Genomic DNA, 24,346 nt, shown 5'->3' with positions numbered 1-24,346 from the left:
ACCTGATGCGCTTTTTCTCATAAAGAACTGTCATCCAGGATTGGTTGACCTCATCCAATCAGATGAAAACTGAAACTGTTAATTTTAATTTGAGGGTTCTGCCTTGTCTGAAATCCCCAGTTATGATGAAGCCAATGAACACAGACTCGAAGTGCTATCCAAGACAGGTCAGGTAGGAGTCCAAGGCCATGGTAGGAAGATGCATATACCATTAAAAAGAAAGGACCTGTCCTCATCCAGCGAGCCTAGGGAGGGATTGGATGATAGTTCCACCCTATGACAAGAGGTTCATCAAGACCAATACCCCTTCTCCATAGTGGGTGGAACTATCATCCAGAATGGGACATACCCAAGCAGTCTGTCCTTGGAGGGGATCAAGCTGGGCCTGTTGTCAATGTCAGACTCAGGGACGGTTTGTAGTACTCTGTGGGCAAAGGATTCCTCTGCTAATGCAAATCTGTCTATTTTATAAGGCCGAACAAACTGGGTCAGGGATGCCCAGGTGGCAGCGCAGCACATACACTTCGTCTAGCAACCCCTGCATTGCCCAAGACACCGCCATCACAGACCTTGGTGTAGAATGTGTTGTGATCCGCTCTGGACAGGCTGATGCTAAAAGGTCATAGGCCACTGTGATGGTTGCCCAGATCTAGCTGCCAATGATAGATGATGAAACCTTGTGGCTCAGAGGCGCTGGTAAGAATGCCACAAAGGCCCTCCCAAACAAATATTGGCCCTTGAAGGGAGTGGATGCCAAACACCATTTGTGGTATGTGTCGACTTGCCACTGTCTTAGCCATTGCATTCTCCTGATCATCACAGATGCTGCAATGGCCTTGGAAGGTACTTGGAGTGTTCCGTCCACTGAAAACTATGTGGTGGCAATTAACTTTGTTATGTCTTGCTGAACCTTCAGGTTGGTTAAAGGAATCCACTCCTGTAGCTGCCGGAGCCAAATCAGGGAAGCGCGGTTGAAGAAGGAAGTGGTCAATGAGACTTGGACTGCCCAGGCGGCCGCCTGATGGGCTTTCTGGTGGGCTTGCTCCAAATGCCGATCTTTTGGTTGGAGAAGCTCCTCTAAATTGCCAGGCATCATGTTAGAGGCATAGAGTGCTGTGACTGGAAGATCTACCACTGGGACAGATAAGACCTGTGACAATATGAGGAAGCAATTGATGGGTCAGATCCAAGTGATCACCACTGGTACTATATGGTGTTCACAAACAGTTGAGGTCCAGGGACTGATCCCAACTTGGCCATCTGTTCAGCAAATAAGGGATCTGAGTGGCTCGAAGGGGAGACTTGAGGGATATCCAGTCCTGCTGCCAACTTGGCCTTGTACAACAAGGAGCTGAAGAGAACCAGGTCGAAAAGCGTGGAAGGAGCTGGAGGTTCCGTGGCAAAGCTCTTATCTTTTGACAAACTGACCCCCAAACGATCCTTGTCCCCTGACTGAGCCAACATCTCATCCATTGAGGAGCTCTAGGAATAGAAGAGGGGATTCTCACTGCAGCCAGCGGCCTGGGCCAAAATCTCAGGCTGTGCCAGAAGGTGAAACTGATCCTCCCTCCTTTTCGAGGGCCAATAAAGTTAGGCCAGTCTTGCAGCAATGCCCTGCTCAATGGCTGTCAAAACTAGGGTCTGGAAATTTGCAGGATGCATCTGTATCATGGGTGTCTTGGCTACCATGGCGGTGGCAGGGTGGGAGTGGGCAGGTGTTATCTCCTATATGACAGCAGCTGTGTCAGAGCCAAGGGAAAGCCCCTAGGTCAGTGATGGCGAACCTATGGCACGTGTAGCCATATCTGAGGGTACGCGAGGCTTTGCCCTATGTCAGCTGACAGAATGAGAGGCTAGGCCCTTAAATGCTTGATGTTGATACAATGTGGGCAACCACTGCCACAGTTTGACTGAACTTTCCTCAGTGATGAGTCCAGCTCTCCAGATGACAGGTGAAAGCTGCAAAACTCACAATTTGATGAATTGGTGATCCCAACAGGGATGGAACTGACCATGTCCGTCCAGTCTGAGGACTGAGTCGTGACTGGGGATTCCAGACCAGGCGGAGCCCTCAAATTAAAATTAAAAGACTCAGTCCTCATCTGATAGGACGAGGTCAACCATCCACTCACTATGAAAAATGACCTATTTGCCTACATAAATCAGCTTTGAGTCATGCTTAATTAATTTACTTATTAGAATAATCGTAGGCAGCTAATAAACAAAATAATCTTAGGCAGAAAACAGATATACTAATAATAGATAAAATTATTTTTAAAACCTCTTAACAGACCATCAAAGGCAAAAATGCTGGTCTAACACCACCATCTTAGCCCAACACGGAATGGAAAAGCCAAGTCTTAAAAGCTTTCTGGAAGAAAATAATAACAACCTATGTGCAAGCCACATACAGTCACACCCACACACTATAGATACACATACAGAGAGACACATATCTCAAGAGAGAGGCTGTTCTATATGGTAGACATAAGCTTTGCAAATGCTCACTTCTTCACTCTTACCAACATTTAATAGAGGAGATTTGGAATACGTCCACCCTATCTAATATACAAGAATCTCTTGTAAACCAATCTCCAGATATGTTATTATTAAAAAAAAGATGTATGCTAAATGTACTTTTCAGCTTATCAGTGGAAATATTTGTGATAGCCATAGACAAAATCTGACTGAAAGAGAGTTGTCACAGCAACAAAGTTTCATGGAATATTTGGCATGTCTGTTAAATATATGAATTTTTATTGTGATAGCAAAATCTAATATAAACTAAACTTAAAGAAAAAGAAAAAATTAAAATGTTTCAAGGAAAAATAAAAAATAAAGAGAGAATAAAGAAGTATAAATATAATAAAGAGAAAAGAAGTATATAAAGGGACGACTTCCAACTTCTTTCCAAACAGTAAAAACAATGTTAGTGACTCTTTACGCTCCCTCACAATATTACAATTTATTTTATTTTATTTGTTTATTTATTTATTTATTGCACTTATGTGCTGCTCACTTCAAAATGGACTCTGAGCAGCTAACAACAGTTATAAATACAAGTAAAAAGAACAATAAAAACATCGATAAAATCTACAATACCATATAAACTACTATGTCATATAAAAAAAACCATGCGTACTAACACTCAATCCTAGTTATTGTTATTATTATTTATTAGATTTGAATGCCACCCTTCTCTGGAGACTCTGAAGAATTCCAAGCCAGGTCTTGAAGGCTTTCCGGAAGACCGGTAGGGAGGAGATGATGCAAATATCTGGAGACAGTTGATCTCCCAGGGTCGGAGCCACCACAGAGAAGGTTATTCCCCGAGGTCCCGCCAACCAACATTGTTTGGTGGACGGGACGTGGAGAAGGCCGACTCTGTGTGCCCTTAGTAGCTGCAGAGAGATATGAGGGAGGAGGCGGTCTTGTAAATAGTCTGGCCCTGAGTCATTTAAGACTTTAAAGGTAATAACCAACACCACACAATTATCTCTTCAGAACAATAAGATTAAAAACTATTCACTGAGTGAGTTTACCTTCAATGCTGAACAAACGAAAAAGTAACGATAAGCTTTAAGAATGTAAAGACTCTGAAATAAATAGCAAGAGTAAATAAAATTTTGATCTTAGAAAGTTATAAATGAATTAAGAGTCCAGATAAATTTAGAATATTGAAACTTTTACAATGAGATTTTGGAATTAATTATAAAATACCCACTGTTTATAGTAGTAAATCTGTTTAGGTTTTTGGAAGTGATAAGCAATTTTATGATTTGAAAACTGGGACATTAAGGATTTTAAGCAAAGAAAAAAGATACAAGCCTATAAAATCCATGTTTACAATGGATTTTCATAATGAAACATTTTTACAGTGAAAATGTTGAAAGAGATTTTGGAACAATGCAGTCAGAAATTAATACCTATAATATTAACGTTGTCAATAATGTTATCTCCATCTATAGATAGGTTATACTGTAAATATTATTGAAGAAATGAATTGTAGAACAAACTTTATCTGACAAGATAAAGATAGTATCAAAAGTGGATTTATAATTGACAGCTCAAAAATGATTTGGAAAAGTATATTTCAAATCTACTTGTACTGATTTTGACTGTAATAAACATTTAACTGATTGACCGATGAGTGACTGGCTGGCACTGGATCTACAAAAGAAATTGATTAAGGTTTAAAAAGAGGAATACAAGTGATAATCCAAAGGAGTATCCTAGACAATTTTTTCTATTATATTTTTTTTTTAAATCTTGTTAAAATCTTGAAGAACTCTGTGCATTAGGACAAAAAAGAAATGAAAAGAAATCAAATTCTAGCACAATATTTGAATGAAATAATGATTAAGTCTGTTAGAAATACAGGTGGTCGTTAACCCTCAACCATTCATATAATGACCATTCAAAGTTACAACAGCTGGAAAAAGTGGCTTACTACCAATTCTAGTACTTATGACCTTCAAAGCATTCCTGTAGTCATGTGCTCAAAATTAATGTACTTGGCAACTGGCATGTATTTATGATAGTTACAGTTTGTTTGTTTGTTTGTTTGTTTGTTTGTTTGTTTGTTTGTTTGTTCGTTTATTTATTTATTTATTTTCTTATTTATTTTCTTATTTATTTTCTTATTTATTTTCTTATTTATTTATTAGATTTGTATGCCGCCCCTCTCTGTAGACTCGGGGCGGCTAACAACAGTAAAAAACAATATAAACAAATCTAATATTAAAAGTAGTTTAAAAACCACAATTTAAGAAACCAATCATACATACAAACATACCATGCATAAATTTTGTAGGCCTAGGTGGAAGGGAATATCTCAATTCCCCCATGCCTGATGATAGAGGTGGGTTTTAAGGAGCTTACGAAAGGCAAGGAGGGTGGGGGCAACTCTGATATCTGGGGAGGGTTGGTTCCAGAGGGTCGGGGCCGCCACAGAGAAGGCTCTTCTCCTGGGTCCCGCCAGATGACATTGTTTAGTTGACGGGACCCGGAGAAGGCCAACTCTGTGGGACCTAACCGGTCGCTGGCATTCATGCGGCAGAAGACTGTCCCAGAGATATACTGGCCCGATGCCATGGAGGGCTTTATAGGTGTGTGTGCTAGAATCATGTGATTGATATTTATTCCCTTCCCAGGCAATTCTGGATAAGCAAAATTAATGGGAGGCTGAATTTGTTTAATGATTGCATGACTCATTTAACAATTGTGGTGATCTGCTTAATGACAGCAGTAAAAAAGATTGTAAAATCTTTAGAACTGATCTTGAATACGGAGAACAATATTCAATAGTGATGAATAATGAACTGGTTTAATTAAACATGTGGTCAGTGAGCAGAATTGGTCAGTGACCATCAATCTGTTTAAATCGCAGCACTGGGTTGTATTGGAAAGATTTTTCTGCTCATTGGAGGTCATGAACATGGTCACAGTGGATTTGTTTATGGATAGGCAGATTTAAACTTCTTAGCCATGGTCCTCAACAATTACTAAACTAATCACTATCTATAATAAATCTAGCAATAATGCAGACAGCAACAGTCCAGTTGTGAGAATATTTTTAAAAAGGAAACGGGTAGATGAAGGATGAAAAGCTAGGAGTATTAGTATACATCCCACTGTTTAAAAGAAGCACTAATAAAATACCAAGAAGTTGCAAAAAATATCTGGCTGTAATACTCTGTACTTTTTTCCACCAAATTATAATTGTGCAATAGCTCCCCTCAAAAGCATAAGCAATGACAGAGTTCTATCTTGTAAAAATAAGACAAAATTTGTCTTCGATCTTCATTACTTTGAATACGTGATAGGAGACTGTGAGAAAAATCCTAGGATGCATTATACACTTTGAAACAAAAATATACAACAACATAGAAGGCAAAAATTCTCAGAAATTTAACTTTGTGATTACTGAATCCAAACATATATAATGTTCTCTAGAAAATGTGGAAAGGATTTGCCATTGCCTTTTCTGATTTCTTGTTGATGTCTTGATTTTCTAGTCTAAGCTACAATCCTGGAATTGCTTATAGTCTCCCATCTAAGTACCAAATATTACCCTGCTTAATTTTTTTAAGATAAGATGAAATCATTTGCCACTGCCATTGACCGAACCCCGAATTAAAAAGAGATCTGCATAAGGCATGGTTATTCTGTGTATAATTTGTATTCTTATAGTTTTATTGCTCCATCAATTCTTGCAGCCAACCATCCGTTTCATAACCTGATGAAAGACCACTGCTACTTATCAATATTGTTAGTATGTAGGACAGCAGCACCACTATCTGTCCATTATTATACAATGCTCATAGCTACTGGTATGTTTTAGGGCAAAAAATTATATGCAGCATCCAACTGTAACTTTTTAAAGCAAACAAAAGGAAACAAGAAAGTATTCAAATTAAATAGAGAATGTTACCTATACAAATAAGTCCACATTCTAGTCTAGTATATACTGTATTTTTTGGAGTATAAGACGCACCAGAGTATAAGATGCATCTTAGTTTCGGGGGAGGAAAGTAGGGGGGGAAATCTACCTGCCAGATATTCATCTGGCTAGCATCCTCCCTCTGTTCAGCTTCAGCACATTTTATCCCACGGTTAGGGCTGAAAAAGCCTTTTTCAGAGGGAGTAGGAATTAAAACAAGCCTGCAAAGACTTAGGGCAGGAAAAAACCTTCTTTGGAGGGAATAAGAAGCCGGGAAGATTATTAGCAACTACCGTGTTTCCCCGATAGTAAGGCAGTGTCTTACTTTCTTTTTACCCCCAAAAGCCCCCCTATGTCTTTCTTTCGGGGTATGTCTTATATTGGAAAAAAATTGAAAGGGTCGCGTTCCCGAAGGCTCAAAGTTGACTCAGCCTTCCATCCTTAACGAGGGTAAGTCAGAAAAGCACAGGGTCTGCAATGTTTGGGGTCCATCAGCTGATGAAAGGCACCGAAAAAAAGGAGGAAAGGAGCTAAAAAGAAGCAGCAGGATTGAAAGACCCGCATAATTTCCGAGCCGAGATAAATGAATGATGAAACCTGGACTGCCGGGCGGCCCGCCTGGAACGCCAGCAATGCCGCCGGGCCGATTGCCGAGCAGGGACGGGGCACGGGAGGAGGCAGCGCTGCACCAGACCCCTCAGGCCGCTCCGCCCGGGATGGGGCTCCTCCGGAGGGGCGCACAGGGGCTCGGGAGGAGCCCCATCCTGGGCGGAGCAGCCTGAGGGGTCCGGTGCAGCGCTGCCTCCTCCCGCGCCCCGTCCCCGCTCGGCAATCGGCCCGGCGGCAATACCCCCCGTGTTTCCCCGAAAGTAAGACATATGTCTTACTTTCGGGGTATGGCTTATATTAGCCGACCCCCCTGAAACCCCCCATATGTCTTACAATCGGGGGGGTCTTACTATCGTGGAAACACGGTAGTTAGGGTTGGGGGGGAAAGCTTTGAAAAAGCTACATTCAAAGTATAAGGCACACCCAAATTTTCAGCCTCCTTTAGGGAGGAAAAAGGTACGTCTTATAGTCCCAAAAATATGGTATGTAAGCTTGACTAATTTCCACAAAATTACAATAAATTCCCCTTATTTCCTAGTGAAAAAGACTTAAGATTAGTCCACATATTAAAGAGCAATTCTCAAACAATATGAAGAATTGCCATCCTATCTTGTACCAAACACTGAGATTTTCAGATTTCAAAAAGTTTTTAAAAATCAGTTACATGAATACTATAAAAGCCCATTTTTCTTATTGAGAGTAGGAGAAAAGTACTTATTCGTTATTTTGAGTCTTCCAAAGTTGAATGTTATGTAACATGATTTTAAGCCTTTGAGTCAATTATAAAATTATTTTAGTAGTAATTAATTACATCTAGTCAGAAATTCAAATGTGATAATAATGCTGTGGGGCAAAGTGCGATATAGTTTAACTAACTTACAATGGAATGTGAAATTCTAAGGAATAGCAGGGTCACATTTATATTTTTTCTAGTGACATGTAGAAAAACTAAAATCATTTCTGATAGTCATTTATCTAAGTGCATTGGACCACCAAAGATGAATGAAAGAACTAGCTAGGCACATTTGAGAGGAGATGTTTTAGAATCAGGACTAGGATCTCCAGGTAATACCAGTTCTTTGAACTAATGCTAGAAGAGACTGAGAGCCAGCCACTGCAGCTTATATTTCAAAACATATTAAGCAACCCAAGTTAGCGACATAGTAACTCTAGTTTAGCTTATTGTAGTTTTCAAACTACAGTGGTCCCTCGATTTTCACGGGTTCGAACTCCACGAAACGCTATACCACAGTTTTTCAAAAATATTAATTAAAAAATACTTTGCTGTTTTTTTCCCTATACCACGTTTTCCCCCCGCCCGATTACGTCATATGTCATCGCCAAACTTTTGTCTGCCTTTAATAAATATTTTTTTAAATAAACTTTAATAAACATGGTGAGTAATAATCTAAATGGTTGCTAAGGGAATGAGAAATTACAGTTTAGGGGTTTAAAGTGTTAAGGGAAGGCTTGTGATACTGTTCATAGCCAAAAATAGTGTATTTACTTCCGCATCTCTACTTTGCGGAAATTCGACTTTCACGGACAGTCTCGGAACACATCCCCCGCGAAAATCGAGGGAACACTGTTTTTCTAATAATAAACACATTAAAGAAATTTCAAAAGATTATAAGAAGAGGATTAAATGATGTTGAATGTATGTCTATCTGTCTATTATATTTCTATCTATCTATCCATCCATCCATCTATCTATCTATCATCATAATCTTACCTTCACCACTCCATTTTCATGCATGGTAATGCAATTATTGGGATCCTCTGACAGTTGATACAATGCCTGTGCAGTAGCTCGATGGACTTCTGGATCACTTGATTTTAGATAACGTACCAAAGGGGCAACAGCTTTGGTATCTCCGAAACCAATCCTGTTACTTCCCCACATGCAGCAGCGAGAAATGGCATCAGCTAAATGCCGTCTTAATTTGTCATTGTTCTAAAACAAGGGGGAAAATAGATTATAATAAAATGCATCCCCTGATGTCTTAATGGAAGATACAGTACTTCACATAATAGCAACTATTAAAAATATGAAAGGAGCTTAAAAGGGTTGGCTTCTTTATTCTCAATGCTTTATTGGCTACTAACATCAGGGTTTTTTTAAAAAAAATTAGGACCTCTGAACAATTATATTTTTATCAGGGTATGAAGATTCTGAAATAATGTTTGATGTTTAGCTGCAGAAGAAATATAAAAGATAATATCATACAGTGTATTCCAGAATATTAGCAACAAAAACAAAGTTTTACTTACTGTATTTGCTAATTTGGATAATAAAGGAACAACACCATGATCTGTTATGACAGCTAAATTCTCTTCATCTTTTGCTATGTTGGTGATTGCAGCACAAACACTTGCCAACACTTCTTTGTTTTCAGATTTTAAAAGATTAACAATTAGTTCCAAACCACCAACAAAGGAACGAACCATTTCACCAGCATCCTAAGTTAAAGCAAAACAAATTATAAAATTTTATTTCTGTGAGTAATTCTATAACTAGATCTCAGCAATTAGGGATGACAGAAATATCTTCTTCATAGATGATCAGGTTTTTCTAACATCATAGCAGAAATCATTCCTTTCTATCTTTAAAAGTGTGGTAGCTCTATGTACTTCACAATCGCACCTCTGAGTTGCATGTGATTTGTGAGACCAGATCATTACAGCTACTGCTTTTCAAATGAATCTACCATGAAAAACATACTTATCTGCCAAAATTCTAAAGTGTTGTATCTCTTTCATGTTTCAGAATCATAATTTTACATCTCATATTAGTCTGAACTCTTATAGACTAAACGCTGCTTTGAAAAGGTACGCTGTTTATAAACATTATACCCTTACAGATAAAAAGCATACCAAAAAAAAAAATCAGTAGTATTTTCCATTTGGAGCATCTTAGAAAGCTTAAGATGTCAAAGCCAATTTATCAAGTCTGGTTGCTTTTGCCCAAAAATGTGATGGTATGGCTGTGCAAATAAACCTGAGTTACCAAGAATCCTCTGTGGACTATGATTTCTTCTGGAGAACCTGCCCTTGTCCAATTCCACTGCCTATCATTTTAAAGGAAATCATCTTAAAGTCAATTTACAGGAGGATAGGAAAAAGAGAAAATTCAGCATGTCTTTTCTGCATTTCACAAAACACTGTTATGTAAGAAAATGAGCTTATAACATAAAGTAATTAATATGTGAGCCAACCATCTTGGACAAGACTTTGTACACATCTGAGGAATATAATTCTGAAGCAATATTTTGTTAGTCCATACCGAGGCCCTACAAAATGAGTTCTAGAAGGTTAATGCTGTCTACCTGTACAGACATCACCATTATGGAACATGAATACATATGATTTAATACTAATACAAACGTTATAGTAAATATTTTATGTATAGGAAAATATTTTAAGTTTCACTAAGATTTTGTACAATTGCCACAGATCAGAACAACACATTCCTTAAAAATATTATTGTTGGGTAATAACAGCTAAAAATGAATGTATTAATTCTGTTAATTTAATGCATTCATTGTCAGTGTCCCAGTTTGCAAAAACTAAAGCCAATTAGAATATAGAATAGAATTTTTTATTGGCCAAGTATGATTGGACCCACAATAAATTTGTCTTGGTGCATATGATCTCAGTGTACATAAAAGAAAATAAATCATAAGGTACAAGCCTTTGATTAGTTACAGATTGATTACCGGTATATTACTGGGTAATTATATAAGCCGGATTTATCATATCATTGTTTATATATTATCAATTAATTATATACTGATTAATTAACTGCAATAATAATTCTATTAGCTATTTGATTGGTTAAGTACTATTAACTATTCAAACGTTGAATAATTGTATTCATTGTTACATACTTATTGGACAGAACTTACTATTTTGGGTATCAAATACAAACTAATCAGCAACCATTCCAGGCAAAAACTCGAAAAACCCACAACAAAAGACCCGGAAACACAGCAGCAACCCAAATGACCCCAGCACATGCTATAAATGCAACGTTGCTATCAGCGACATGATGCTTCCAAGAAACGCCACATTTGCACCAAATCTGTCCACCACTCCTGCCTAAAAATAATCAAGCAGGTAGCCAATGTTCTTCAAGAAACTCCTTCATTTTTCTATATATGCCCATCCTGCTTACCAAAACTAGACAACTTCATTGCTATGTCTGACAGGATCTATATCTTAGAAGCAACCACAAAGACCCAACAAACAACCATAGAATCCATTGAAACAAAATTAAAAGCACAACTACTGGCATGATTAGAATCACAACTACTGGCATACCTAGAACCACGTTTAACATCTGAGGTGCTGCAAAGTCCCTGAGGGGAGCAATGTCTTCAGAGGGACTTAGAGCAACCCAGCCAAGGGGGTCACTCACGAACGCCAATCCTAGAAAGAAGACTTGGACACATTTTCTCTCTGGGTAATGTGACACAGTATTGAGCTGTGCACCTCTTTTTATTTGGGAGCATATGCAAATGGGATTACACGTACATGTCAAGTGATATACAAACATCCCATAACATAACTACAAACATGGCATATCTTTGAGTCCTTCCTCTCCCCAGATATCACAAACGAATTTCCTTGAATAATTTCCTTTGAGCAAATGTTTCTCACACCTAATTTCTTTGAAGCCTTCTGCCTTATCACAACCAATTTCCTGTTTACCGTGGTCAAGGTCTTTTATCACAGTCTCATCCTGTTTGCTTCAGGCAATGTAAATTTCCCCCTTTGATCGTATAACGTCCGGTTTGGAGTGATGTATACTTGTTTATCAGTCAGATGTTTATTGAACCGTTTTATGGTCAGTTGTCTTCCTGTTACAAATTCCACCAGAAATGCAGACTTAAGCAAGTTAATTCCGTCCTATTCTGGCTGTAATGGAATCAGGGTAAGCAGAGCATTTTATACTAGAGGTCCAGATATATATAATATAATATGATCCTATTCCCTCATACACAAACCATTACCTCCGACAAAATTATCAAAGTTTCCAGAGATGCCCTGTGCACAAGAATAACAACAGTTCAATGGCCCCCCAATTCTGCAGAGTGTTTTGTAAAAGTGAGTCCAGCAAACAGAAATTCATTTACATTATAAACTCCATTGCCAGAAACAATACCAATCACAGCAAACTTATATCTAGATCGGATCTATCTCTATTACAACACATCCGCTTCTGTGAACTCAAAAATCGACTAGATCTAGGTGAAACAAACTTATATGTAGATTACCATGCCAACCACATCAAAAACAAGATCCACAATCCATCTTACAACATCCAACCCACCATCCCCCAACAACAAAACAACATCCCACACACCACCAACCAAGACTAGGCAAACACACTGTTTACTTGCTCAATCCAATCCAATACTAATCTCAAATGCAAACTAATCAATGCAAGAAGTGGGTAGTTAACAAAATGCCCAAATTCCTCCTACTAAACACTGACACCTTCAACATTATTTTTGTCTGTGAAACATGACTAAATGCATCCCTCCCTGACTCCATCATCCCAGCAAGAAACTACCTTGTCTTCCAGTCCGACCATGAAACCCCAGAGGAGGTGAAGTAGCTATATTCTAAAAAAAGACACTAAACCTAAAAAATATCCAAGTTACACATGATCTCATCCTTCCTGAAACCATTGTCTGTGATCTGTCCTTAAATATCACACTTCGCCTCCTACTTTGTTACAGAATCCCAGACTATGACATCACACATGCAAACAAATTAACCTCACTGCTAACGTGGGCAGCCTCCTGCCCATATCCCCTTGTCTTTCTTGGAGACCTCAATCTACCGCTCATTAACTGGACCCTAAACCCATGATGGTGAACCTATGGCCATAGATGGCACGAGGGGCCATCTTGGAGGGCATGCAATGCCTTATGTTAGCTCCAGCATGCATGTGCACGCTGGCCAGCTGATTTTCAGCCTTGGGAAAGGCTGTTTTGCCCTCTGGATGCTTCAGGGAAGCTTCTCTGAAGCCCCGAAGGCATTCTTCTCTCAGCAACTCTAAACATGCAGCACTAATCCCAGGCATCTTCGCATGTTTCGGGCTGTTGGGGGGGACAAGTGGAACAGGCGGCAAGAGCTATCTCCATTCTTTTTCCTCAGCAGCCCTGAACTTGCAGCAATGATCCCAGGCATCTTTGCATGTTTCAGGCTGCAGGGGGGGGGCAGAATGGGTGGCAGGAGCGTGTGTGTGTATTGTGTGTGCATGTGTGTGTGTCCGCTCCTCTTATTCGCTATCCCTGCCTACCTACTTACCTCTTTCCCCTCCTCTTGCTCCCTCCCATCTTACATTGGAGTGAGTTGCTGCCTTGCAGTTATCCTCAGCCCCTTATCTAACAGACTGATGTCAAAGACATCTAGTAGAAAACTACTAGACCAATCTCTCTGTCAGGCTGACACTCTCTATACTGTGTCACATGCAAAACTATGGAATCAGTCATAAACCGATCCAATACTCTCTACCTAGAAACTAATGACCTACTTTCAAACAAGCAATTCAGTTACAGGAAAAAATTATCCCGCAATCTACAACTACTACAACTGCAAAAATATATGGATTTCAAAACTTGACGAGGGCAAAACAATAGACACAATTTATTTAGCCTTCTGTAAAGCCTTCGACTCAGTGTTTCATGATAAACTACTTCTGAAACTGACATCCAATGACATCTCTGGATCCCTACATGGCTGGATAACTGCGTTCCTGTCAAACAGACAAGTGGTCAAAATAGGGAGCGCCCTATCTAATCCCATTCCTGTTAACAGTGGTATAACCCAAGGCAGCATATTAGAACCAACACTCTTTATACTCTATATAAATGAACTTTGTGATTACATTACAAGTGACTGCATTCTCTTTGCCGATGATGTAAACTCTTCAACGCCACAGACAATACTTGTCAGGAATTAAAAATCCTGAGATAATATTTTAATACAGAAGATAGGCCTTTGTTGAGAATGATGAGTCATTCTGAGGCAGTTGAGCATGCAGCAACCTAGCAATTATGTGAAAATTATTTAACTATGCAAGAGCTCTCTGCTCTCTCTCTTTCTGTTCGCTGTTAGCTGTGCTCTGTTGCTGTTCGTAAGTGTGCTCTGAAGAAACTGTATTGCTGTATAAATTGGTTCCTGTGAGTTATTGAACTAAGATAATTGTAGTGAGATACTAGAGAGATACTAGTGTGATATATGTATAGTAAAGTAGAATACAGTTAGTAGTGTAAATAAGAAGTAAATATATTTTTCCAATACTTCCTACTGCTGCTGTGTTTCATTGAAGACTTCAACTCCATATCTCCTGGTCTGTGGCTGGCTGGTTGGATTGGTTAGCTAGTTCGGCTGGTGTACTGCTTGGGTTGGCTAGTTTCCGCAAATGCAGCGGAATGTGTCAGAATGGTCAAACATCTGGCAACTCCAAATCTTAACCAACAAATGCTCTTGCACATTAGCAAAAAGAATCAGAATGCCAAATACAAGTTGAATAAACAAGACCTTGCAGATGACCGTCACTCTGTCAAAGATTTTGGAATAAACATATGAAATAACCTAAGCACCAAACCCACCGCTACAACATCACCAAAAAGGCTTCAAGAGTTGTTAACCTAATCTTAGCTTCTTTTCTGATAAACTACTAACCAGAGCATACAAAACGCTCGCTAGACCAATCCTTGGATACAGTTTATCTGTCTGGAATCCACACCATATATCAGACATAAATACATTAGAAAGTATCCAGCGATGCTTTACTAGAGACCCCTCCACTTCTCTATTCGCAACAGAATACCTTATGCAACCAGACTTGAAATCCTGGGCTTAGAAAGCTTAGAACTACATCGCCATTGGTGCAACCTAAGCAGGGCTCATAAAATTATCTGCTACAATGTCCTACATGTCAATGACTAAAATACACGAGCACACAACAGATACAAACTCAAAGTGAACTGTCCCAAACTTGACTGTAGAAAATACGACTTTAGCAATAAAGTGATGAATGCCTGGAACTTACTACCTGACTCTATGGTTTCGTTACCAAACCCCCAAAACTTTACCCTTAGACTCTCCACTGTTGACTCCACCTGATTCTTAAGAGGTCAATAAGGGGTGTGCATAAGTGCACCAGCCTGCCTATCGTCCCTGTCCAATAATTCCCTCTTATCACTATCCATCTTATGTGTATAAACAATGCTATATCTATGTATATTAGAGACCGCCTCCTGCCGCACGAATCCCAGCGACCGATTAGGTCCCACAGAGTGGGCCTTCTCCGGGTCCCGTCAACTAAACAATGTCGGTTGGCGGGCCCCAGGGGAAGAGCCTTCTCTGTGGCGGCACCGGCCCTCTGGAACCAACTCCCCCCGGAGATTAGAACTGCTCCTACTCTTCCTGCCTTCCGTAAACTCCTTAAAACCCACCTTTGCCGTCAGGCATGGGGGAACTGAAACATCTCCCCCTGGGCATGTTTAATTTATACATGGTATGTTTGTGTGTGTGTCTGTTAGCATATGGGTTTTTTAAAATCTTCAAATATTTTAAATTTAGTCGGATTATTTATGATTTGTTCCACTTGTTGTGAGCCGCCCCGAGTCTTCGGAGAGGGGCGGCATAAAAATCCAAATAATAAATAAATAAATAAATAAATAAATACGTACTTGACAAAATAAATAAATAAATAAAATAAGCAATCAAGTTATATTATGCACTCGTCAATATAAATTGTAAGGATACAATTTTGCACAGAAAAAGCTCAAGATAGAATTAATCTGAAATACATATATTTCTTATCATTTTATTATAGATTCAATTTATCTTATATTTAATTTCAATTAATTTCCAAATGTTCTAAGTCCTTGAAGCAACATAGAATTTTGATTTAAGTAAACCAATACTGTCTTAAGCTACAAACTTCAATCAAAAGATTTCTCAATTAACAGGGCAGGAAGACCATCACCATACGATCAATCAATCAATAATAATAATAATAATAATAATTTATTAGATTTGTATGCCGCCCCTCTCCAAAGACTCAAGAGCTTTAGTTTACAGCTTTTAATTCATTAAACTTAATTATTGTTTTAAAGTATCTTTTTTAATGTTTTAAAATAAAAAATGTTTTCTATTACATTCACATACTATGAATCGGTTGAAACTTTTAAATGTTTCAAATAATTTCCTATGACCTAATTTGCCAGTTGTCCACGAATATACAAATTCACCTACTAATGCTTTTATACCAAATAGGCTTTAGAATGCAGAGTACTTTTGGTTTCCTAAATAAAGTACAATAGATTTATTTAATGGGATGCCTTTGATAAAAAAAATCAGGAAATGAACACAAAAATATTGGCAAATGAAATATACACAAACAATTTTACCATAAGTATTATGTATAACAATTCTCTAGTATTAGACAAGATTATCTCTAACAATAGTAAAAAGGCAATAAGAGATTTGGTGATTAGTTAACAAGTTATTAACTTGTTAACTAATCACCAATAAAAGGGGGGACATGATAGAAACATTTAAATATGTTAAAAGGTTAAATAAGGTTCAGGAGGGAAGTGTTTTTAATAGGAAAGTGAACATAAGAATAAGGAGACACAATCTGAAGTTAGTTGGGGGAAAGATCAAAAGCAACATGAGAAAATATTATTTCACTGAAATAGTAGATCCTTGGAACAAACTTCCAGCAGACGTGGTTGGTAAATCCACAGTAATTGAATTTAAACATGCCTGGGATAAACATATATCCATTGTAAGATGAAATACAGGAAATAGTATAAGGGCAGACTAGATAGACCATGAGGTCTTTTTCTGCCGTCAGACTTCTATGTTTCTATTAGATAAGAGGAACTGAAGAAGATGATCAAGGCAAGATATTATTGTACTTGAAATCTTAAATGTAATGGGAGCTTTACATTTCAGTCACACAGGGACAGCAAATAAGAATAATAAATAATTTGAAAACTCTATGAAGAGAAATATATACATGAAGTCAGATAAATACATATTTATTATATACAGCAATAAGAAAGTGCTCTGATCAGAACAATTATCTGCTTATTTCAGTGGAAATATACCTCTGAGATATGAATGATTAATGTCTTTATACTCAGTTCCTTCATGAATCACTTTAGTAGCTATTCACAAATAAAAATATAGTTCTGTTTGCCCCTAAACTTCACTGTAGATTTAGCACATATGCTTTTAATAATTTCAATAGCTGAAATGTGTATTTCTTTCATAAGATTTAGTAATCGGATTACAAATTTATTACATATTCTACTTGTCAATTACATGTACCCAGGCTGTTAAATATAGCTCTTCTCACCCCAAACTAGATCTTCCTTCATAGCTTTATGAAGTATTGAAGATTCCCAAAGTTAAAGTTATTCAAAGTAACTGTTAAAAATATTTTGTATATGCAGGTTGTGATAAATTTCTTTACTGTTGTCTTAAATAAAAGTCTTTATTTGCTGTACACATTTAAAAGCGCCTGAATCATATTGGAACCCATCAGTCTTTGTTTGGGAGCAACATGGTAACCACCTTCTAACAAGGCAGACTTTGTAATCCCTGAATATTTTTTTTTAAATGTTTATATTATTCACCACAGGGAATAAGTAGTATCATGACTACAAATTGACTTTCCAATATCAACAGAGCTCAGAACACTTTTCACTGCAATTCTTCATAATTATTTGCTTAGATTGGCTAATATACTTCCACTCTGTCATAGCAATTACTTCTACCGTTATGGTTTTTAGCTATTGAATTAACCAGCTAATTAATCTAAATCTACTTCTGTTAAGAAGATTCTGCTGCCTCAATACTGCTCTTTAAGCGTACACACACATGATTAATTCTGCTATATACTTTACCAGTGCAAAAAAAATCATTATCACCATGCAGTAACAAAATTTGCCGTGATGTATAGATATGCTCTTCTATTGCCCATGCAGCATGCCTTTTAATTCCTCAATGTCCCAATGCAGGCAGCCAAGGTACACCTGGATCTGCTTGATTGTGATGAAAGAGGAAAGCTTCCTCATAAATACAAAGTATCCCTTATTATAACATTGACTCTATTCTCTAGTTTGACATTAAGTGATCCTGTAAATTATTTGCCTTAATCTTAGTATTCAGTAATTTCTACAAGTCAACTCTGCAACTTTCCATGTATTTTTATTTTGGTAGCAAATCACTGGTGACATGATGATGATGATGTCACAGAACTGGTATTGTTGGGGCCTGTCCGTAGATGCCACCATCATTTTCTTTTATTTTTGGGGGGGATTTTTTTTCTGACTTTTTTTTTCTTGCGCAGAAGCCAAGTTTCCAGCACTGCACATGCACCGCCATATTGTTCTTGGCTTTATTTTTATTTTTTTGAATTTGTGACACTGCACATGTTTGTGCATGGCAATGCAGCATGGCCATGCGGCGCAGCCATGCAGCACGGCCACGCAATGCAAGAAGAAGCGAACCAGAGCCAAGGTAAATTAGCACCCACCCCTGCCTTCTGTCTAAGATCAAGGAGGACAGTATAGAAATGACAAAATTCTTATATTAATGCAGAAGAAGCATAGATTTTATTCTCTATTTAGCAGTTGAGGAATATTGGAAAATATTAACTTTGTATTCCTTGCTTGCTTATCAATTCAGAGCTCTAAAAATAAAGAATATCATACAGAAAGCATGAGGAATACATAGAATGCAGGATATACAGAATAACAGAATATACAACTTTAAAGTGTATATTAAAATGTGAACTTGGATTGTGTTGCCATGATATTCTTTTTGATGCTATTCAGCCCAGCTATTGATGCTGCTAAACTTAAAGCAAGTTTTAAAAAAACGTTGTCCCTTAAAGTAAAAATAAATTTACTCTTTATTCATCAAGAGAAACAATTCATCCCTTTCCTTTTTGTACTATCTTGGAGCATTTGAGTAGAATTCATGTTTAGGTTTCAGTAGTCCTATAATGTTTGATACTCAATGGGCCATGCCTATAGAAAGCAAATTGCATATTCCTATGTAAGATTAAAGATAATTCTCAAGTAATAAGATAAACAAACCCAGAGATAAATTCCTATAGATATTTTGTGAAAGAAGCCTCTTTCTTAAAAGATACAAACGTTATGTTCCAGCTTCCACCCCAAATTTATTTATATATTTTTCAAGTATGTATTGATAGTATACAAAGGAATAACACTGTTTATATACAGTATATGATATTGGTACTAATAAGAGAGAAACCTAGGACAGGGACGGTAGGCACACTAGTGCACTTATGCACGTCTCTTACTGACCCTTCTATAACATGATGTCAATGCTGATACATATGGGTATGAGAATGAGAATGTTCCCTCTTCAGAAGTTAATTAGCTTCAGAGGAAACATAATAAGTCTAAATTTGCTGCATTCGTTCTGCAATGTGGGACAGGCAATTGCTTACTGCAAGAACTCCCAATTCATCCCATGTTCAGGGATTTCCACTTCCTTTCTGAGCAAAAGAGAGCCAGTTAGGGCTTGTAGTTAAGGCACCAAGTTAGCAAGCAGGAGTGTCATGAGTTCAAGTCCCATCTTAGCCAGCTGGGTGACTGTGGCCAGCCAGTCTCTCTCTGCCCAACCCACCTCCCTAGATTTTGTGTTATGGGGGAAACAGGAGGAGGAAGATGGGATGTTTGTCATCTTGAGTTGTTTGTAAAAATAATAAAGGCAGGATACTAATTAATAAATAAAAATATATAAATAAAAATCCCATGGTACCTTTAAAACTCTTTGTTTTTCCTCTTCTTTTCTTTAGTCATGTGAAGCAAATGGAATGAAGGAGGAGCAAGGTAAAGGGGGTGGAGTATCAACTAGCCACTGTTTTCCTATATTGGACAGCTGGAACAAGTACTGGCCAGCTTATGGAGGTGGGAGGAACATGCAGAGTACCATTCAACAATGTGTAAACATCACTGATATTTTGGAAAGAAGCCAATAGCCATTTGAACATACCTTGTCTTTCGTCTTCAGCCTAACTCACTAAACATTACCCTTGTTGACTCTGGCATGATATTACTTATATTTTGGCTCCCTTTTCCTAACCTTGTTCAGTTTCCTTCAAGTGTATCTGGCTTATATTAATTTCTCATCTTCTTTTGTGTCAACACACCCTAACATTTCCATCCTTCCATCCAACTGATGTTTCATTGTGTCCTTCCATCTCCTATTTCTTGGAGGAGGTGCATCAGAATCCTGGTAATTATTCATATTCTAAACAGCATATCTAATTTCTTCAAGTTTGCGTGTCTTTGATTTGCTGCTCGTTTCCCTTTTTGCCTTTGCCAAATTTGCTATGGCTTATTTGTATTCAAAATAGTTCCCCCACACCTTCAATATTCAGTGTATGGATAAACATATGAATAGATGAATAAAAACTAAATGAACTATTTTCTAATTTGGAAGCATATTCTGAATTTGGAATTCATGAACGTTTCAATTTACAAGTTAGCAAGCTGGTCAAATATTATTCCTTTTGGGAAATGATAATCTCCCTTCTTGTTAAAATTTGTTAAATGAATCAAAATTGAATATTTCATATCCAGATTTATTTTCTCAGTGATGTAGGTCATGGTAGAAACCTAGTATAAATAATAATGTGATCAATGCAAGAGAATGATTATAGATGTAACACTCTGATCAAGCATGATTAACAGTTCCATAGCCTTAAGTCCTATTTAGGGCACATTAAATAACACACAATAGATTCAAACTTAATATTAACCGCTCCAAACTTGACTGTAAAAAATATGACTTTAACAATCGAGTTGTCGAAGCGTGGAACTCATTACCGGACTCAATAGTGTCAACCCCCAACACTTCTCCCTTAGACTCTCCACAATTGACCTCTCCAGATTCCTAAGAGGCCAGTAAGGGGCGTACATAAGTGCACTAGTGTGCCTTTCGTCCCCTGTCCAATTGTCTTTCCTTTCTTTCACCTATCTTATATATTCTCTTCCTTTCATATATCCTCTCCTCTAAGCCCTCTTTTATATTATCACATGTCTATTTTCTTCCTATGTATTTGTGTATTGGACAAATGAATAAATAAAAATAAATAAATAATTAAAATTAAAAATAAATAATAAATAAATAAATAACTAAAGATAATTTATATGCAAATCAACTGCCTCCCATCTCTGTAAATCCAAAATATAGTTGAGGACTCTTAGAACATATGTGACTAATACTATGTATCTAATCCATTAAGCAGAATAAAGTTAGAATATTATGGCATGCATTATGTAATATGTAAGTTTACAGGAAAAGAAGCTGAACATCAAAGCATTACCCATATATTTCCAGTATTGCATAGGAAAAAGTATGTACATATGAAAGTACAATATAACCTAGAATGATACCAAGTCATACTTTGGATATATGTATTAGTTCTTTCATTCATTGTTTCATACAATTGATCCTATATTTACATATTTCTCCACATACAGTGATCCCTCGAGTTTCGCGAGGGTTCCGTTCCAAGACCCCTCGCGAAACTCGATTTTTCGCGATATAGCGGTGCGGAAGTAAAAACACAATCTGCGCATGTGCGCCCATTTTTTCATGGCCGCACATGCGCAGAGGGTGGAGTTTGCGTGTGGGCGGTGGGGAAGACCAAGGGAAGGTTCCTTCAGCCGCCCAACAGCTGATCTGCTCGGTTGCGCGGCAGCAGCGAGGAGCCGAAGATGGAGTTTCCCCTTTGCCTGGGCAACGGGGAAACCTCATCTTTGGCTCCTCGCTGCTGCCGCGCTACCGAGCAGATCAGCTGTTGGGCGGCCGAAGGAATCTTCCCTTGGTCTTCCCGCTGCCCAGGCAAAGGGGAAACCCCAAGATCGCTTGCCGCTTACCGCTTGCCGTTCACCCGCCCGCCCGGCTTCCGCTTGCCGCTTGCCATTCACCCGGCCGCTCCGCTTGCCCGTTCACCCGCCCGCCCGCCGTTTGCTGCTCGCCCATTCACCCGCCCACCCGCCGTTTGCTGCTCGCCCATTCACCCGCCTGCTCGCCGTTTGCTGCTCGCCCATTCACCCGCCCGTCCGCCGTTTGCTGCTCGCCCATTCACCCGCCTGCTCGCCGTTTGCTGCTCGCCCATTCACCCGCCCGTCCGCCGTTTGCTGCTCGCCCATTCACCCGCCCACCCGCCGTTTGCTACTCGCCCATTCACCCGCCCACCCGCCGTTTGCTGCTCGCCCATTCACCTGCCCGCTTGCCGTTTGCTGCTCGCCATTCACCCGCCCGTCCGCCGTTTGCTGCTCGCCCATTCACCCGCCCACCCGCCGTTTGCTGCTCGCCCATTCACCCGCCCGCTCGCCGTTTGCTGCTCGCCCATTCGCCCATGATTGAAGCAGAGAATGACGAGAAAGAGACAGAGAAGTGACTCTTGGTGATGACGTATGACGTCATCGGGTGGAAAAATCGCGATATAGCGTTTCGCGAAGATCGAGATGGTAACAATTGCTGAAAAATCGCGATATAGCGTTTCGCGAAGATCGAGATCGCGAAACTCGAGGGATCACTGTAGTACTAATCCATAGAGTGGCTGAGGGCTAAAGAAGACTAAATGATTGACAACAACATTTCTCTAGAAGATACGATCATCTTCATTCAGCTCTATTTCATCCTTAAATTTACATCTATTTTCTTTATTCATTTAATTAGCTAATGCATACTCTTTACTTCTTTTATATCCAAGACACAATATTCTATTTGCTTTGATCATCACCAGATGGACCTAAAAACCCTAATCTCTGTCATTCATTGTGACTTTGATTAAGTGAGGCTTTCATGTAAAATTTATTAAAATAGTAAAAATATAGACTTAATATCTAGTCTTAGTCACACCTGTCCCATATGGAAATTTCCCCACTAAGATAAGGACAATACTGATCAGTTTTAGCACATGCAGTTTAGTACATCATTAGTAAACCCAAAGCCTGATTTTATTCCAGACATGTTCATGTTATTCCATGCAAGTAAAAATTCCTAACTCTGGAAGTCAATATGACATTATCACCATCTCACCAATTCAGAGGCACAGCGCACCTTCACAGGATGCAAAGTAATTTAGCAATAAGGTAGGATGAAAAAGATCAATCTAATGTGAATTTTAATTTAGTTTAATTAAACCAGCAAAATATATTTATAGCTGTTTCATGTAGTATAGGTAACATTTTAATATAATTCTAGAGAACTTATGATTCAAACAGCAGCACCTTGGAGAGGAGAAATCAAATTTATTAAAAGTATGACCAAAACACAATAAAACAGAACTATGATACTGTGATTGTTTTCAGCAAATTATATTTGCCGTTTTGCAACAGCCATATTGTATTACTAACTCATATACTGTTCTATGACAATTTTTAGAAATCCTGTTACCAAGCTAGGTACTGTATCTCCTATCCTGTATCTGTGCATTGATTTTGTTTCCTAAATTAGAATTTGTATTTTTCTGACAAATTATCCTATTTTAAGCCCTTTCTTTAATTTTATATTATTCTGAATTTTTTTGTTTGGTTATTTTCCTTAAAAATATATATATATACATACAAAGGCGTTACAATAGCAAACCAAATAAGTACAAGTAAATAAAAACAAACAAACAAATTGACAAATAAACATAACAGAAAACAAAACAAAACATATAAACAAAACATTTGGGAAAAATAATTTCCCCACTCTTTTAGAATGTTCAATCGGATAATTTTTCCTCATAACTTGTTATTATTTTGTTAACATATTGCTTTGCGTTGCTTTTGTCTTTTTAAAAAAAGTATCTGTCTTTTTTTAAAAAGTATCTGTCTTTTGAAAATTTATAATTTATTTATTCTATTTTTGTCCTTTCCTCTAGCCAATCATGTTTCTTTTCCATTGTTAACTCTTTTCCCTTTACCATCTACATGTTTGATAAGGATCCATTAAGATGATGAACTGAAAATATTGGCAATAGGTGCTAGTTCAGCACTAAGACGTGATACCCTACTATTATTAAAATATTAAAATATTTTAATAACTATTTCCAGTTTGATAAGGCTCAGTTCATCCTTGCTATGAACACATTTAATTGTCATACTATTCAGCCAACACGTAGCTTACTAATCAGAATATCACCAATACATTGTCAAATGCATTGGTTGTTTATTATTTAGTTCACAACATTTGGTGATTATTTAGATTATAATTTCAATG

The 24,346-nt window shown here is 38.1% G+C and overlaps 1 protein-coding gene across 2 annotated transcripts in view; it reads right to left on the bottom strand.

Moving 5' to 3' along the window:
* Nucleotides 1-24,346, bottom strand: part of ODAD2 (outer dynein arm docking complex subunit 2) — a 106,141-nt gene that overhangs the window by 17,338 nt on the left and 64,457 nt on the right. For both annotated transcript variants that reach the window (XM_070729143.1, XM_070729144.1), the window contains exons 18-19: nt 9,323-9,511; nt 8,784-9,005 (exon numbers count right to left, since the gene is read on the bottom strand). In XM_070729143.1, coding sequence (XP_070585244.1) covers nt 8,784-9,005; nt 9,323-9,511 — 411 coding nt within the window. The remainder of the gene's footprint in view (nt 1-8,783; nt 9,006-9,322; nt 9,512-24,346) is intronic.

Source organism: Erythrolamprus reginae, chromosome Z (genome assembly GCF_031021105.1).
Source record: "Erythrolamprus reginae isolate rEryReg1 chromosome Z, rEryReg1.hap1, whole genome shotgun sequence".
NCBI classification, from domain to species: Eukaryota; Metazoa; Chordata; class Lepidosauria; order Squamata; family Dipsadidae; genus Erythrolamprus; species Erythrolamprus reginae.
This window is presented reverse-complemented; position numbering and strand designations above follow the sequence as displayed.